This window comes from Capra hircus, chromosome 10 (assembly GCF_001704415.2).
Source record: "Capra hircus breed San Clemente chromosome 10, ASM170441v1, whole genome shotgun sequence".
Classification (NCBI taxonomy): Eukaryota; Metazoa; Chordata; class Mammalia; order Artiodactyla; family Bovidae; genus Capra; species Capra hircus.
The window spans coordinates 11,320,784-11,340,462 of record NC_030817.1 but is presented as its reverse complement, the minus strand read 5'-3'; the positions used below and the strand labels follow the sequence as shown (position 1 = coordinate 11,340,462).

Sequence of the window (19,679 nt, the reverse complement as noted above, 5' to 3'; positions counted from 1 at the left end):
TTCAAACTAGTGTTTTCATTTCCCTAGATGAGTGTTCTTATAAGAGAGAGGCAGAGGAAAATCTGATATACAGAGAAGAGGAGGTCATGTGACCATGAGATAGAGATTAGAGGGATGTGGCCACATGCCAAGGAATGCTGGCAGCCTCCAGAACTTGGAAGGGTCAAAGAATGGATTCTCCCTAAGAGCTCCTGAAACAAGTGCAGCCCTTGATCGCTGTCCAGTGAAAATGATTTTGGACTTCCAGCCTCAGGAACTGTGAGAGTATACATTTCTATAGTTTAAAGTCACATTTTTATATTTTAAAGTTTCTGGTAATTTGTTTCAGCGACAACAGGAAACTAATACACTGGTCATAACTGTGGATTCTCTTCTCACAGACCTCTGTTGGACTACTGAAGGGAAAGAGGAAGAAAAAAAAGTTAAGAAGCATAATCCAAGCAAGAGACAAAAGAAAGAAGGAAGAGGAGAAGGAAGAAGAATCAGGGGAAAGTGGAGGAGAAATAACTCACCGAATGGTTTAGGTCATGTGTGAATTACACTGGGGAGAAGTGCACATGACCCCTAAAATCCACTTCTGTCAATACGGTGGATATTAAGGCTATGCTTAAGCCTGGGTCAGAAGAGGAATTTGTCTTTAAAACTTATGATTCATCCAATAGTTGTAATGTGGCTTACTGAAATTTTTCTCATCAAGATCACCACTGACCTCCTTTTGGTTAAAAAACAGTAACCACTTAGTCATCAAGTTCTTTAACCTGACTTGCCAACTTTCAAGATCCTGCTCATAACCCACTTCCTCTACAAAATCACCCTTGATCTGTGTTATTTTTCCACTTTCCGAATTCCTATTACACTCACAGGAAGTATGTCTGTTATTTTTGCCCCTCTAAAAAGAGGCCAGAAATGCTTCCTGCTAAACACTCCAAAATGTATAAAACAACCCCCTACAGCAAAGAATTATGGTATTTATTTATCCTTTCAACAATCTGCACAGGGCTGGTCTGTAACAGAGTCCTGTGGTGACTGGCTACCCACTATTTTGAGTCCAACAATATAGATGGTCTCACCTCCTTCATTTATATCTATTTATTATATCATACAACGATGACTGATATTAGAATTATGTCCCTGGCATGCTAGATCTAAATCATGAAAAATTCACTGACAAAATTCATTGTCTTTCTAGTTAAGAAAATCTACTCATACATTTCAGAAAAATTCCCAGTTGGAAGAGTTGAGGCCAAAATCATTTCTTATTTGTCTAATTTAACCCCCCAAATGCAATTAGCAGCAACCTCTCAAGTCTCTAATATTCAAAACATGTGAAGATTTACTTTATTACTTGAAGAGTTACAGGTTTGTGCTAAGGCACACCTGAAGGTACCTGCTTTCTGCTATATATTTCCCAATATATACCAAGTCTCATAGAATAGAAACTTATTTTTTAATTGATGTATGTTCCTGGCTTAAAAGCTTCAAAAGGAAAGTCTGCATTTTGGGCCTATTTATACTTTAATATTGCTCACTTGCATCCTCTGTAACTGAAACTGAAGCTCAGTTCAGTAGACTATCCCACAGTAAGTGATCAGATAATTGCCCACATGAAAACCGTTACGTACACACATGGCTAAAGAATCCAGTCAAGGACATACACCTGTTGGTGATCAGTCCTTGCGTTTTCACTTTTTTATTTTTTAAGCATAAAAACACCAAAGGCACATGGTGGCATTCCCCTCACTTAAAAGCTGTGGATATAAACCACACCATACAATTCAGAATCACCACACAGGCAGGACGGCAATAAATTAAACAAAACAAGTGAACTAATTAACATACTTCCAAAACAGAAGAAAACAAGTTTTAAAACACTGTATACCTCAGTGAAGTAGCAGCTGCTCTTATCAAGAACCATATATTCTCTTAGCACAGTATTTTGCAATTTATTGCCTTTCTCACCTTGGAGAAATTATGTAACAGCTATACTGCCCATATTAACATTTTTTGGCCTTTTATAAGTAACAGCTTTTGAAACCAGACATTCAGATATCCATTAAGTTAGCTACTTGAAAAAAAGTTTTCAGTTTTTTTTTAATCTGTTTCAGAATGCTCCAAAAGAGTGATTCAGATAAACTCATAAAAGGATTAATTCATTAATGATGAAATGATGAACTTCATAAAATATAAATGTCCTCCCCCACCTAATGTGTTATCTATGATTGCAAGCATGATGCAGTCACAACATCCACATGTTCAGTTCAGTTCCGGTCAGTTGCTCGGTTGTGTCTGACTGTTTGTGACCCCATGGACTGCAGTACACCAGGTTTCCCTGTCCATCACCAACTCCTGAAGTTGGCTCAAACTCATGTCCATCGAGTTGGTGATCATCCAACCATCTTATCCTCTGTAGTCCCCTTCTCCTCCAGCCTTCAATCTTTCCCAGCATCAGGGTCTTTTCTAAGGAGTCAGTTCTTTGCATTAAGCGGATGCAAAGTACCAGAGCTTCAGCTTCAGCATCAGTTCTTCTAGTGAATATTCAGGACTGATTTCCTTTAGGATGGACTAATTTGATCTCTTTGCTGTCCAAGGGACTCTCAAGAGTCTTCTCTAACACCACAGTTCAAAAGCATCAATTCTTCAGTGCTGAGCTTTTTTTATACTCCAACTCTCACATCCATACATGACTACTGGAAAAACCATAGCTTTGACTAGATGGACGTTTGTCAGCAAAGTAATGCCTTTGCTTTTTAATATGCTGTCTAGGTTTGTTATAGCTTTTCTTCCAAGGAGCAAGCTTCTTTTAATTTCATGGCTGCCATTACCATCTGCAGTGATTTTGGAGCCCAAGAAAAAAAAGTCTGTCACTGTTTTCATTGTTTCCCCATCTATTTGCCATGAAGTGATGGGACCAGATGCCATGATCTTAGTTTTCTGAATGTTGAGTTTAAGCCAACTTTTTCACTCTCCTCTTTCACTTTCATCAAGAGGCTCTTTAGTTCCTCTTTGCTCTCTGCCATCAAGGTGGTGTCATCTGCATATCTGAGGTTACTGATATTTCTCCTGGCAATTTGGATACATGTATCAGATTTCTATTTTGATGACCTTGGTACAGAATGATGATTAGGGTCAAAAGGCCCACGCATCCTGGAAAGCTTAGAGGGTTTTAAGTAGGGAAAAGGGTCCTTGAGTAGGCTGATATGACCAGGTTCCTTTTTCAACTTACCAAAGATGATTCCAGAGACTGTAGCTCGTTTTCCTGTTTGCTTATGATAAAATGCTTGGTCTTCGATTATCACTTTCTGACACTCAAACTTCACTGCCATCCTGAGAGAACTCTGTCCTGAAAAAGGAAAATTATTTTCTTCACCCAAGGTCTTTTCCCCTTGTATTAATATCCCATGAGATTATTAGCTCTGGAGGAAATAATTCAGTGGCAAAATTCCATATTTGCTCATGAAATTCACTCCCAGCTTCCACTCACACATCAATAGGGCGGTTAGAAGAGAAGCTCCTCACTCCCTCTACCCTCTCTGCATGTTTCCCCTCAGCTTCTTCTGACACCCACACTGGTTTGTTTGTTTTTTTCCTACTGAATCAAAAGCCCCTTTTATTAGCAGAGGCTCTTCTTTAGGCAGAGTATGTATATATATATATATATGTATATATATATATATATACACACACACACACACACACACTTCATGTGTATATATACATGTGTGCGTGTAAATATATATATATATACTCTGCCTAGTGAAGAGGAACTAAAAAGCCTCTTGATGAAAGGGAAAGAGGAGAGTGAAAAAGTTGGCTTAAAGCTCAACATTCAGAAAACGAAGATCATGGCATCTGGTCCCATCACTTCATGGGAAATAGATGGGGAAACAGTGGAAACAGTGTCAGACTTTATTTTTTGGGGCTCCAAAATCTGCAGATGGTGACTGCAGCCATGAAATTAAAAGACGCTTACTCCTTGCAAGAAAAGTTATGACCAACCTAGATAGCATATTCAAAAGCAGAGACATTACTTTGCCGACTAAGGTCCATCTAGTCTAAGCTATGGTTTTCCCAGTAGTCATGTATGGATCTGACAGCTGGACTATGAAGAAGGCTGAGCGCCAAAGAATTGATGCTTTTGAACTGTGGTGTTGGAGAAGACTCTTGAGAGTCCCTTGGACTGCAAGGAGATCCAACCAGTCCATTCTGAAGGAGATCAGCCCTGGGATTTCTTTGGAAGGAATGATGCTAAAGCTGAAACTCCAGTACTTTGGCCACCTCATGGGAAGAGTTGACTCATTGGAAAAAACTCTGAAGCTGGGAGGGATTGGGGGCAGGAGGAGAAGGAGACGACAGAGGATGAGATGGCTGGATGGCATCACTGACTCGATGGACATGAGTCTGAGTGAACTCCGGGAGTTGGTGATGGACAGGGAGGCCTGGCGTGCTGCAATTCATCGGGTCGCAAACAGTCAGACACAACTGAGTGACTGAACTGAACTGAACTGTACACTTCATGCTTGTTAGGACAGACAAGTATTTAAGTTTAAAAAAAGTGCATGGTACTGGTTAGTCCATAGAGACGGGAAATGGAGTCTGCTCAGTCCTCTAGGTGCTAACCCCACCTGACGCTCTTTCACTCCTCCTGTGGGCTACAGGAAGGATGTATCAAAACCTAATGCATTATCAAGCCTTAGTGAAATCTAAGCAAGGTCAGCAGAGTTGACAGCTGTTTTGCCTCTCTTTCTTTTCCTAGAAATGCTGTGTAAATCTTTTTGGGAAAAACAAACAAAACCACCACTACCAACAAAACACAACAACAGCTACAAAACAGGACAACCCCCCGCCCCCGCCCAAACTTCTTAGTGCCATTGATTCCCTTGCATTTTAAACATTTCACTTTTACATTTTTAAATAAAAGTGAATAAAATGGCTGTTTGCAAAGGTGACCGAGTGTCCAAGGGCATGCATTCAACTGTGGGCTCCATACTTACGAATGCATGCCCTTGGGTATGGCAGTCAACCTCTCTGTGCCTCAGTTTCCTCATTTCAGATAGATTATTGAAGGAAAATGATAAATACTTACCTTATAGGGTTGTTGTCAGGAGTAAATGAGTTAAACTATGGAAATTATTTCAGAATAGAGTTGGCACTCAGTAAATATTTGATTAATTAATGCAATTTAACAGAATAAATATGTTCTAGAACCCAAGTAATTTCAACTTTGATTTTTGTGCAGTTAAGAGTGATACATTGCTCTTTGGTAAGTGGAGACAAGAATCTGAGCTCATGGGAGATTTTTACAAATGAAGTGGATCGGGCATTTGTGTTAAAGAAAAGTAAGAAACCTTCATGGAGAATGATTGAATGCCACATTCTGAGCCTGGCATTTTTCAAGTACCATTGCATATAAATCTCCTAACAGTTCTTCTGAAGTAGACACAATCAGTTCCACTGTGCAGATGAGATAAAAGAGCTCAGAAATGTTGATTAACTCAAATCACCAGCACCAGTCAGTGGTAGAGGTAGGATTCTAATCCTATATCATTTAAAAACCAAACATAACAGGGAAAAAGGAGGAAGGCAGATTGTGCAAGTGAAGTGATTTTATTAAAAGGTGATTATTGAATGGCTCATTGACAAGGTTTATGATCCAAAGCTTCCCAGGTGACACAGTGGTAAAGAACCTGCCTGCCAATGCAGGAGATGTGGGTTCAATCCCTGGGTCAGGAAGATCCCCTGGAGAAGAAAAGGGAAACCCACTCCAGTATTCTTGCCTGGAGAATCCCATGGACAGAGGAACCTAGGGGGCTACACTCTATGGGTCACAAAAAATCAGACATGACAACCCAGCAGTTACAATGATCCAAATATGGTTTGATAGCTCTTAGAACTAGCTTTGAGGTAGAGAGTCAGACTACGCACGATACTTTTAGTCTAGTGAAGAATGCCATTGTACATATCAACAACACACTCACAAACCATCAGAGATAGAAAGCGACCCAGAAAACCATTTAGTCCAACCTCCTCCATTAACAGCTAAGAGACAGAAGTGAAATGGCGAGCTCAGTGTCATATAGGTGATTAGTGGCTGAAGTAGCCAGGATTCCTCTGGTCCCAACACTCCTTCCCTTGGCAGCATGCAGGATAGCCAACTGGATCACCGTGTTTTTAAACCCACCCATTTGGATGCATGTAAATTCTAGTTCATTTTAAATACCCCAACCCCTACTTTGGTATTTAAATCTAAAACAAGTATTAGAGTGATTCTTAAAACTCATTGGGAATATATAATAAATAATAAGAATATTCTCTATGAAAATAAAGTTTCTATGATCAAGAACCTTCTTTTTAAAAACAGACTAAAATTCTGGGATTGTTATATTTTGTCAAACAAAAGTAAAAATTAAATATTGTCTGGGTAGGAAAGCCCTTTAAAGGAAAATATTGCTCTTCTTCACACAGAGAGGAATTAAAAAGTTCCTTAACTTTTTTGTTGTTATTGTTATATTACATTCATTCACCAAATATTTACTGAACAGCTAAAGTAGCAGGAGTCCTACCTTCCCTGCATATTTCACAGCACCCATTACAGTGCTAAGCTTTCGATAGTCATTGATTGATTGGTGGTACCTTCTCCCACGTTCAATATATTAGAAGGCTTCAGGACAAAAGTCACTGAGGTTATGTCAGCTACTATTGATGTCCTGGAGGTGACAGGTATACAGGTTAAGGATATGGAAGTGAAGGAAGAAGACAGCTCTTGACTATTCCATGATTGTGTTGTTCTGAACCATGCAGAATAATATGCACTTTCTTAGTTATAATCAGTAATGCAGAGTCCAAAGTTTCATAATTTCTTTCACTGTGCATGCATCAAAAGTGTATAATCAATTGTACTATTTCTTAGGCTGGCAAGCATTAGGCTGTCTGATGGTAGCCATATTGAAAAACACGGCATTATCTAATTATGTCATAGTACACAGTTCTATCATAGGGCCAAATCTTGTTCATGCAGGTTATAAAAGACATAAAAACCACATTATCCACTGCTTCAGCAATACTGCATTATTATAAACATAAGGAAGCTAAAAGTGCTAAATCTTGGGCCACTCAAGTTTTTTGACCTAAACTTCAAAGCACACAAAACCTAACTATGGTAGGAAGGGTTTTGGATTGCTGGAATGTGGAGAGAAAGGAAGCACTAAAGGGAAAGATGAAGAAGAATGGAAGCACCCAACTTTCAGTGATTTTTATAGTAGACACTTAGCTGGTCAGCAAATAAACTGGTAACTGAGAAGAAATTGGCATATGAACTAAGTGAGTTTTTCAAGCAAAACATCCTGGAATAAAGGAATGCTAGTAGGCTGAATAGGAGAAGGCAATGGCAGCCCACTCCAGCACTCTTGCCTGGAAAATCCCATGGATGGAGGAGCCTGGTGGGCTGCAGTCCATGGGGTCGCTGCGAGTTGGACACGACTCAGTGACTTCACTTTCACTTTTCACTTTCATGCATTGGAGAGGGCAATGGCACCCCACTCCAGTGTTCTTGCCTGGAGAATCCCAGGGACAGGAGCCTGGTGGGCTGCCGTCTATGGGGTCGCACAGAGTCGGACACGACTGAAGCGACTTGGCAGCAGCAGCAGTAGGCTGAATAGGCAACAAAACCACAATTAGCCACAGATTGGCTGGATATCAGCGGGCCTATAAAACCTAGCAAAGATTTACCTGCCTTATTGTGTAGAGGGTGAAGCACAAGTTCCAGCAGATGATATTGAAAAGTCAATAATCATGGAGCAATTGATCTTAATTCATCACATGGGTCTCTCCACTTTCCTTCAAGTACCATAGCAAAATTAACTTGGGGTTTAAGGGACCAACGTTACAATCTCAAGGATTTTTGTTCTACATTAGCCGTTCAGTGGAAAAGGCTTGGCGTGGCATCTCTAAAAAGATCCACAAATGTGATATCAGGCCAACACACACTCAGGCCTCAATTATACACTTACACAAACACAAGAGATGGTGCATGCCATGATAATGTAGATATCAATATTTAATGGATATTCATTATGGTAAATTCAGCAAATTTCACACTCAGTAAGTTAGTCACCAATACTGGTGATGCGGGGTGCTATCTAATTGGTTCTGTTTTCCTGCCATCACAGCTCTGAGGACATAGTTAAACCCTTAGGAAATTCCAAGGACATTATGATTTGAATTTTCATGAATACACTCTGGCAACTGGTCTGTTAAGTGCTGAACAGTTCTGCAAATCTGGCTATCCAGATTAGTTAGTAAACACTGTTTGCTCACTGTCATAGGGAAGGATGGTTGACGGTGTACGTGTGATTAGTTCAGTTAGCAAATACATTCTGAAGACTGAAAATATGCCCATCCACTGTGCTAGACCAAACATGCTGCCTTTATTTAAAGAGCTTACTGTCTATTGAAGCATCCTGTAATTTAGAAATACAGTATAATTATATTTAAAGCAAATATACATAATTCATCAATTAAAGATGTTTTCTAGGTACCATTGATTGCATTCAGCAATTTTCTACGTAATTTCCAAAGATTCTGATTCTCAATATAATATTGATTGTAAGAGTTAAGATGCTGTTTGATCTATTATGATATCAAAACAATAATAAAAACCTAATGCTTGGTTCCTACTATCCACATTTTTCTCTGTTCTAGACGTTTGGCTCACGATGACAAAATGCACTACAAATATTAAAGCAGTGATGAATTACTTTGGTCTGACCTTCCCAACACCTACTTGGATTCCAAATATTAACAAATGTCTCTTCACATAAGTTATGGATAACTTGGGAATTAGCCCCCAGGATGCTACCAGCAAAATGTAAGTCATTCTGTTGGTAACAGTGTCACTTTTTAAAATTGATCAAACATTGCTTTCTACAGTTAATAGACAAGTTACAAACCCCAGAAGATTTTAACGTTTTCTTCTTTATTCTATAGATGCCTACTTTGTTCCCAGTTCACTTATAATCACTGTCTGAGAAGAGAAATCAACAGTAAATACTTAAGGATAATGAAAATTTAGCCTGAACATCTACTTGCATGAACATTGCATGGGAAAGTTTTCCTTTAGCTGCTCTGCGGTACCAGTATCTGAGCCCGTACATCCCACTGAGAAATATAAAAGAGTCCCAAAGGGCAAAATTAAGGGTAGACAACATCTGACCTCAATCATGGGCGTCAGGATAAGAAATGCATAACACATGGTCACAACTCAAAAGCAGTGATGTCAAGGTTACTGCAGAGGATGGCAGCTGTTCAGTTGGACATCTGGATCTCGGTGGCTCCAGAACCGATTGTTCTCACATGAGATCTGTCCATGAGAAGCTCAGCCCATCTTTAGTAACAGTTCTCAGAATTTTAATGAAATTTTCATGTAATGCCCAGCAAATAATACAGTTTTCACATGTACAAAATATTCTTGTTTCTGGAAAGTAAACGTTGCCCAAAAGCAAAATATTAAAACAAGAAGGGTTATTTTGGGTTGTATGGCTGTGCCAAACTGATTCTTCACCTTTAGTGTTTACAGTCAGAAGATATCAAGGACAATGGAAGGGTTTGGCTGTCTTCCTATATTATTTGATACTATCTAAATATGCACAACTTTGTACTTACCTTTCGAAAGTTCACTTTCCTTCTCTTATCTGAGAACAATAATCAGCAAAATGTTGATAGACATGACAGGTTTAGCACGTGCAAGTCTGCTACATCAATTTCAAATGGTGCTTAACTATTACAATTGGTAGGCAGGAATTAAGAAGTATGAGCACATTTAAACATACATATCCAGCTAATCAAATATATCAGCACATTAAGTGAAGAAATTATATTTAAATTCTTTAAAATTATAAGGTTAAGATTGGTAATATGTACAGGAAACCTTTTTTAGCCAATTAAACAAGACACACTAGATTCACACTAATTAATGAATGATATGGAAATGTGATAGACAGAAATTAATGGAAAAAATGCTTTCTTGGATAGAAGGTCACTAGTCCTGAGTAACTTATTAACTATGTGGTTGGCACAGTTCCTGATCAACAATGGGAAGATTTTCCAAAGTGTACAGCAGCAGGTGTAATACATTTGTACATTCAAAAGGCTTTTATAAAAAAAATTATCATACCTGGTATGAATTTCAAACCCTAAAATTACTGAAGACATCTCAAACACAGTTGAGGGGTTATGCTATCTGCAACTTACATGGTTTTGTTATTTATGCAAGACCTGTGAATTGCAGTAATTTTAGCGCTGCTGTTGGCTAGCTGGCGGTGTAAGTTCCTCAGCAAAGTCTCTGGATGGGTCCTGTCACAGTGTGGTTGCTCAAAAAACACGCGCTCTTCCAAAAACCATACTTCCTTTGATGGATGGCATAATGTAATATTTAATTCAAGTGTTCAGAAACTGAAAGAAGTGCTTGAAAAGCCTTAGTTAAGAGAACTGGAGAATTCTGTATAGATTTTTATTTAGTCCATTTCTAAGTATATACAGGGATGGGGAAGCAACCTGGTTTGAAATGATCAGTGATACATAATGGAGGGTAAAAAAATGTAAGATAAAAAGCCAAGATAAATTCTATTTAGCAATTAATTATCAGAGGATAAAGAGATGGAACAATGTAATAAATCTCTGGTCTCAGTTACAGACCATGAGGAAAAGTTGGATAAGACTTAAACATTCAACAGTCATTAAATCAAAATCTTTCTTAAAGTGACAGTGTCAGAGTCTGGAAATGTTACTCTGACACACAATGGATGACTGTGAGCCATTGGTATAGACAGGAAAAATTGAAATCACATGTAAAATGACAATATAGAACCAATGCCCCAAATCTCTCAGGTTCCTGGGAGGAAACAGGATAAAAATTCAGCCCCAAAGAAGTTCACATCCTTTTGATAATCAAATATTAGTCTGCATTTCACCAGAGAGAAGAGCTATACCTGTAGGTTCTGATTTAATTAGATGCCCTGATGATGATTCTGAATGGTTGACAAGCTCTTGTTAATAGAAGCTTGTTAGGTGAAGCAAAGGAGAAGTGACCTCTAATAGTAAATCAAGCACCTTTGGAAGCTGCTTTATCTCCTTAACCTGGGTGACCTGGGCCTGGAGTCATAGATTGGATACTTGGGAGAATATATATTAGGAACTGGAAAATAATTTTTTTGTTGTTGTTGTTTTGGGATAGACTAAAACTCAGAGATGGCTGTAATCAAATGAATTTTTAAGTTCATATGACTCTTGAACTTTAGCATTCCTCAGTATCACCTAGAAGACTAATTAGAACCTAGACTGCTGGCACTTCCCCAGCTTCTGAATCCTTAGGTCTGGAGATGAGAAGTTTGTAGTTCTTACAAACTCCTAGGTGCTTGCTATTGGTGCCACTGGTTTGGGGACCACACTTTGAAAACCAGTGCTGTAAGGAATACTGAATAAAAAGATAAGTATTTTCCTCAGAAAACTATGATTTGTCCTCAGTGGAATCTAATCAGTAGGTTTACGCACAGTTAAAATTTTAAAAATGAGCAATGACCCACCACTGTTAATTTGGAACAAACTAACCTCACCAAAGGCTGCTCCAATGGAAAAAGTGGGAAACTCTTTCCACGGTACACACTGGCTTTACTGGCTGTGGTCTTAAGTCAAAGCACAGAATGAACCTTGGCCAGCAGTGTGAGGTCTCTCAAGTTTGCAGCTGTTGGGAGGAGATTGCTCTGCCAGTGACTGGGCAGGAAGTTCCTCCTTAGAACTGATGCATCTATTTTATTTAGCTTGGAGTGAAAATAAATAAATAAACAAAAGAGGCCAAAGTCTCTCGGCTTCTCAGAACTTCTTTTAACTGCCTGACCTCCCCAAAGCCACCATGTTAGATGGCTTTGCCACCATGTTAGATAGCTTTGCCGCCATGGCTGCTTTACTTCCGGTCACCGACGGCTCGAGGTTCCGGGTGATGGGAAGTTTTCAAAATGGCCGTCATAAATCACACCTGTGGAATAAATAAGATGAAAATCCCAAATGACAGACAAACACAGGGCACTGAGACTGAAAAAAATATCTGCAATAAGGCCACTCTCCCAGTCCACACGGCCAGCGAGCAGTCCGTCAATAACATTAAGGAACAGTGTCATTTTCATCAGAAATGGGCCTTTATGGTGCACAAGTTCAACAGCACTTCTCACAATGCTGCTTTCCGGGATCTTGCATCAGATAAAGGATGGAGGGCTACCGAAGTTTCTTCTTTCAAGTAAACACTTTAAGATATTGTTGTTGAAGGCAACACAGCTTCCTCTGTGTTCATATCATTTTACACAACTCCTGCCACTCTCCATTCCCTTATTCAGCTAAGTGCTCAGCAATAATGGACAAACAAAATCTAAACTAGCGTTACCACTACCCTAGGGATAACACTGAGTAAGAGTTATGCAGTATGATCTGATAATAGCTGGCTTTGGGAGCTGAAAAGGAAAAAAAATATCTTGTAAGGGGATGTATTAAGACATTTAGATTTTAAATCCTAAGTCCAACATGACGCATAATTTCGGAATTGCTCTGTTGGCTTTAAGGTTTAAAAAAAAGGGATAGAAATAAGTCCTGATATACAAAATACATATTTTTGTTCAGTCGCTAAGTTGTGTTTGACTCTGTGACCCTATGCTGGACTGCAGCACGCCAGGCTTTCCTGACCTTCACTAGCTCTTGGAGTTTGTTCAAACTCATGTCCATTGAGTCAATGAAGCCACCCAACCATCTCATCCTGTCACCCTCTTCTCTTGCCCTCAGTCTTTCCCAGCATCAGGGTCTTTCCCAGTGAGTCAGCTCCTCTCATCAGATGGCCAAACTGCTTAAAACACAGCTGTGTATCATCACACAAAGATGAAGAGAAACAATCTTGTCTTACCAAGAGAAGTCTTTCACACCTAGTTAACAGACCAGCCAGATCATTAAAAACAACTTGTGTTTCATGTGTTAAAACTCACGAACGCTTTATGGTGGCATTGTCTTGGTATCTTGAAATGCATGCCCAGGCACGTGAGCTTGATTCCAGTCTACAAGCTGGCCCAAATCAAGGACACAATTGGCTTCCAAAGATCCTTGAGGAAATGACTATGGATCCCATGGGAAGAAATGAGAGAAACTTGAAGGGAAAAAATATTTCCATTTGAAATATATTAAGTCAAGAACAAAGAGAGATGCACTATCTTGAAGTACAAGTTTTCATGCTATTGGCCAAGTTGGGGCTTTTAAAAGCCATTTGAACCTTTGGTGGCTTCAAATGATTCAGAAATACATTGAAATATTTGCAAGAGGGAAAAAAAAAGGAGACTGTAATTTGATGGAAAACATATCATAAAAATAAGATGTGTCCCATTGTCACAGGCAAAGCCCATAAAATTTTCACAGGAAATAAAAATAGAATATGGGTAATAAAATAAAATCTAACTTTTCCCCTTGGTCCCTAGTCTAGTTCCACTTGCTTATGGTCCTTAGTCTAGTTCCACTTGCTTATAGCATGCAGAGGCCTCCAATCTGGCCTTTCAGACCAGAGTTCCCAGGGCCAAATGGCCATTCTGGACAGAGCTCTGATGGGCTATGCCGAAGGCAACTCACAACACTGATTCAAGATGATGGTAGCGGGACATGTGCAGAGACACCGCACCCAACACTGTGATCCGGGGTCTCAGCAGCCCAGCTGTGCCCCCCTCACCAGACCCCAGTGCCCTCCTCTCCTTGCTGCTGGAACCCCTATAAAGCAGCCCCACCCATGGCCAGTCCAGGAGCCTGTGTCCTCCAGAGCTCATACCTCTTCATTCTCTGATCAAAGAATAAAGCTCCTCTTCGCTTCTCATTCTATTGGCTTGATCAACACTGGGCAGAAGGAGCCTTGCTGGGGGACCAACTCTGGAGGCTTGGTAACACTTTCAAAAAAAGCATGATTTTATAAAAACATGAAGTCAGAATCTAAAGGAGGTTGTCCAACTAGTTACAAATGAACATGTTATCCTTCTTTCCCTCAGAATAAGATATTTTCTCTTATGACATCTGAACTGGTGGTGGTTTAATATCCACTAATTTTGTTTAAAAAAATACTGCTTCAAGCCAGTATTCTGATCTTTTATTTTCAGTTGAGTATACGGATGACACAGAGCTCCTATATTTAAGGATAAGTAGTAATTTTTGCTTTTTACTTAAAATAATGCCAGTCAAAATGCTTTACCAAAGGATGAAAAATGAGAGGGTATCAATTCGTGAGGATCTACGGAGAGATGATAGAAGACGGTCTGGGCATAAATGTCCACCATCTGCCAGTTTGAGGAAAACAGCATTCATTCCAGGGAATGGCAAGTATGCAACCGATGCCGTAGAACAGCAAGTTATGTTACAATTACCAGGCTATAAATGTATGGCTCTAATTTGACTACTGCAGCACTTTTTTCATGCCCTCACCTATATGTCAAAAGCATAAGGTTTTACATTCTGAAAGGTGGTGTGTGCATGCTAAGTCGCTTCAGTTGTGTATTTTTGCAAACTTATGGACTGTAGCCTGCCAGGCTTCACTGTCCACGGGATTCTCCAGGGGACCTTCCCTCTTCCAGGGGATCTTCCCAACCCAGGGCTGGAACCCACTTCTCTTCTGTCTCCTGCATTGGCAGGCAGGTTCTTTACCAGTAGTGCCACCTGGGAAGCCCCTGAAAAGCGGAGGTCATCAGATTATATGTTTGTTGTTTTTACTGTCCTCCTGAACGAGAACCAACATGCTTCTATGTTTAGAAATACCACATATTCCTGCAGAGAGCGAGACAGTAAGTTCAAGCCAATGACTGTCTCATGGCTTTGGACTATGTCAGAGTTAAGCTGTATTATGGAGGAAAAGATACCAGCCACAGAAGTATTCCTAGTTTTCAACCAGGAGAACAAAGACATGTGACATTCAAATCCTTTTAATTGGCTGGTCCTTAAAGACATGAAGGTGTTACAAACACCAGTCAGCCAGCCCCTTCATTGTAGGCTACAGAGATGTATCAGACTCCAGAGGTGAACAGTAGAGGCTGACTTGGCAAAACTCCGAGTGACTTGGTTTGGGTTTGGATTTGGGTGGGACGTGGGCATGGGGTGGATAGACGCACAGAGGCTAAGATGGGGACAGATGAGATTAGAACTTGAAGGTTCAGCTGGTTTTACCAGAGCACAGCAAATTCGTTTACTTTGTTACTGATCAAAAGCAAGGGAGACTTCCTTGAAATTTATTTGGGGACTTAGAATCCCAAGTTCTGCTTCTAGATGTAAGCACTTCTCCTAGCCTTAAATGAGATGTGTTGTGTTTTGTACGGAAATGAAACTAAATGGAATCTTTCATGGTTTAAATTTCTTTCCTCAAATAGGGGATAAGCTGATATGTTTTTACTGCTAAACTTTCAGGAAGTTAAAAGTTGAAAGATGTGACTATTTTCGTATCAAACTTCAGAGCATGAAATGCCTTTATATACAAACTTTTCCAAACTTACTTTCCAGCTGAAGGTTCATGGTCTACTTTTGATCCAAGAAAACCAGATGCTTTCGTGAGGACAGCTTCCACATTTGAAGGCCATGAAAATCACAAATTTTCTGTTTTGTTTTAAATTGAGAGAAAACACTGGGACAGTTTGTTTGGGGAGGGGTATAAGAATCTTGAAAAAGGAACAGCTTCCTCAGCGATCACTCACATTCTTGACCTTCACCATATAATGTGTAGTTGGGCTTATAGTACAAATTCTCAGTAAAACAATTTGAGATATTTACCCCTTCCTAAAGGGTTGCAAAGTAAATACAACACCTAATTATATGGAAGATTTAAGTCCTACACAAAACAATTATTTGTTTTTTAATGAAAAGATTCAATATAGATTAAGGAACATGTAATAATCACTGTGATTATAAGAATGCTTTACATACCTCTGACCTGGGCTTTATGCATTTGCCACAGTTGAAAGGAGGAAAATGAAGAAAAAGAGACTTAACTGCATTCTTAGCTAAGCAGGGAGGTGCTTTTTATCCACATAACCTTTAAATTCAAACACCTTACGTGCCCGGTTTTGTTCAGCTATAGTAAAAATAGTAAATATATCTATTAGTAAAAAGCATGTAAACTGTAACAAGAAGGAAGCTTCATGATTCTGGTAAGCCGGATGCATAAGATGTTATATAACCAACTGGTTTCCAGCCTTCAAATCAGACATTAGTCAAGGAAATAGTAATAACCTTAGCCAATGGGAAAAACATCAAGCCAGATTTCTCCCAGCTGTGTTTCTCCCATCTGCAGCCTTCAGTAACTTCAGTGGAAGTTTAGTGTGTTTAGGGAGAAAGATGGCCAGAAGAATCAAAATTATTAAACTGAAAAGGTCAATCTTCAAATTAAGTCTGGGACCACGATCATTTCCAGAATAAGGTTTATCCTGTCCAATGTCCCAGTGCTACAAGCAACATGGCCGACCAGCCTCAGCTCAATGGGGCTGATATCACACGTTATCCTGCCAAAGGGGTGAGTAAAGGGAAAACCGTTCTGGCTTCTGAAATGTACAAACCAAACTATTAGTGTTTCCTTAGCATTCCTTTTACATTTCCAACTCAAGTTTATGGTGACTGCAAGAGATAGGAAAAATCTTCAGAGAAGATAGGTCCTTGGATTTAACTCCACATAAACAGAGGGACACGGTATTTCGACAAAACTGTTGCTCACAAAAAGTTGACTTTGCCTTTGAAGTTCTTGTGTGTTCCATACTTAAAGTCAGACACCTTCATTCATCCAACCATAGTATAGGGACTTCAGTAATATACAATGCTTTTTTTCCAGATTAAAGAAAAAAAAAAACGCCTTTTATAAGATCCTTTTCTGTTATAAAATCATCACCTAACATGCTTTCAAGGATGTGCCAAGTACATAATCTGAGCTACCTCCACTTTTCAGGCTTAACTGGCCTGATGTAACTTTTTTTAATGACCACAGATTTTTTTTAAATGCTAATAATGCTTTTTTTCTCCCCCCACGAAAAGCTAATAATGTTTTAGATCAGTTTCTATTAAAGAGAATGGACCACATGAAGTTCCTAATAATGCAGTAAATGAAAAGCTATCTAACATCTACCTGTAGGATTTAAGTAAAACCTGTTAATTTCTCCCTTGTTTTCTTCCCAGTCATTTAGATCCACGTAGATAAATATGGTATTAGTTAAAACATCAATGAAAATACTGACATAATTTCTCAATATCCCAGATTATTCCCAAAGAGTAATAATTCCACTTGCACTGAAGCCTCTGGTGCTCGTTAGCACATTAGCAGCTCCAAGTCTCAAGGTTAAGGTTAGACACAACCAAACCAAGCCTGCTTAGTGGTGTCTACTCCAGAATTTCTGCAGCCAGCATGAGCACATCACTCCTTTTTCATGTAACTCCTAATGCCAAATAAATTTGGGACATGCACACCTGTTTTTGGGTCTCATTTTCCTTTGCAATCCCGTGATTAGCCTATAGCAACAACTCAGCAAAAGGTTTTTGGAATGAACAAACGATAAAATGCATGGTTGCATTATCAGAGGTTGTATACGTTGTACTGGTAAGTTGTGAAGTAAAACATTCTGTCTTCTGTAGTAACTGTTGCATTTGAGTTCATGGAGAATTCCATTTCTTCTGCACATTTAAATACGGTAAATTAGGAAAACATATCTTGAGTAGAACAAGAAACATCTTTATGAAATGTGAGAGCTCTAAACAGCAAGTAGATTTTAACAAACACAAAATGTAATGCACATTATGAAGACACTGCTTTATTGTCCTTGTCTCTATTCAGAATCTTTCCATCATGACCCAGTGGGATTTAGTTCCTGGCTATTTACTCTTATTTAGCATTTAATAAAAATCTTTCTTCACTGGTAAATCAGCATGTAAAGAGAATAGGTTCTTAAAAACACTTTGATGTTGAGAAAGACTCTTAAGATACTCAAAGAATTCAGACAGATAGTAACAGATTATACTAGAACTCTTGGAAAGTAAATCTCATGGACACAGGAGTTTGGCGCTATGATTCTGGTCAGAGTAAACCAAAGAAGGTACAGGATATGACCGGAGTGATCACAGTGGGATATTTGGCCACAAAAAGACGAATAAATAAAATATGCTACAAATTCTTTATAACTCTAACAATTCAGATTTCATTTGTAAATTCTTCATTGTTACAAAAATGGATGATTGGAAATAATTTTAAGATACTGCATGTAGTAACAGACTGCTGAGATGATAGATGTTAACAATCCTGAGCGTTTATAAAGTGGACTGTCTAATATTATATATGCATATCTCCATGACATGTTATAACACATGATAATTTATGAGGGAGAAAGCATCAAAATAAAGTCACTTGTATACAAATGCTCCCTGAATTCAAAGTGCCGGCAACTTCTGCCTCAAGGAGAACTCATTTTCCTCTTTTTCAGCCAGTCATTTTTGAAAGACCTCAATTATAAATCCAAATTTTGGTCAGAAGAATGTGACTGACTACACCTGAAAATGGAAAATGCAAGGTGAAAAATATTCTTCTTTCTCTGCTGGTGTAAGTTGCCAGTAAGTTAGCTGTATGTCATTCACGAGCTGATATTATTTGGATTGGTTTAACTTATATCATCCACAAAGACCAGCTGCACTGTCTTTCAGTCAGTGTTTGGCAATGCTGAAGAGCAGAAGCTGCAGACATGTCTGCTAGATTATCTGGGCCAAACTGTGGCAAGGATACATATACTATTATTTGTAAAACACTCAGGTAAAGTAACTAATTACATTTTGCTGTTTTTGCTTTCGTATTCCTCCTTTCTGGGTTGTGGACTTCTTCCATCCATCAGTAAACTTGGGGCATCTTCCTTGATTGAAGGTGAGTCTGGAGCAACTGTTCTTTGAGTAAATGCTGGCAGGGTAAGAGAAAAGAGAAAAATACACCTGGATGAATATAATCCCTGGCTTGACAAAGCTATAAGTAATCACTGCATTTGCTTACTAGTTTTCTGTAAGCTTTACATGGACTACCAAATCTTTAATTGAGGAATAAAATATTTACTATATTTTAAAAAACCCATATGTGTGGACACCTTTTCTTTGACAAAGGAGGCAAGAATATACAATGGAGTAAAGACAATCTCTTTAACAAGTGGTGCTGGGAAAACTGGTCAACCACTTGTAAAAGAATGAAACTAGATCACTTTCTAACACCGCACACAAAAATAAACTCAAAATGGATTAAAGATCTAAATGTAAGACCAGAAACTATAAAACTCCTAGAGGAGAACATAGGCAAAACACTCTCTGACATAAATCACAGCAGGATCCTCTATGATCCACCTCCCAGAATTCTGGAAATAAAAGCAAAAATAAACAAATGGGATCTAATTAAAATTAAAAGCTTCTGCACAACAAAGGAAAATATAAGCAAGGTGAAAAGACAGCCTTTGGAATGGGAGAAAATAATAGCAAATGAAGCAACTGACAAACAACTAATCTCAAAAATATACAAGCAACTTATGCAGCTCAATTCCAGAAAAATAAACGACCCAATCAAAAAATGGGCCAAAGAACTAAATAGACATTTCTCTAAAGAAGACATACGGATGGCCAACAAACAC

The 19,679-nt window shown here is 38.9% G+C and overlaps 1 protein-coding gene across 1 annotated transcript in view; it reads right to left on the bottom strand.

Moving 5' to 3' along the window:
- CEP128 (centrosomal protein 128) overlaps positions 17,820-19,679 on the bottom strand; it is a 466,954-nt gene continuing 465,094 nt past the window's right edge. Inside the window, exon 24 of the mRNA XM_018053897.1 lies at positions 17,820-18,967. Coding sequence (XP_017909386.1) covers positions 18,840-18,967 — 128 coding nt within the window. The 3' untranslated portion in view covers positions 17,820-18,839. The remainder of the gene's footprint in view (positions 18,968-19,679) is intronic.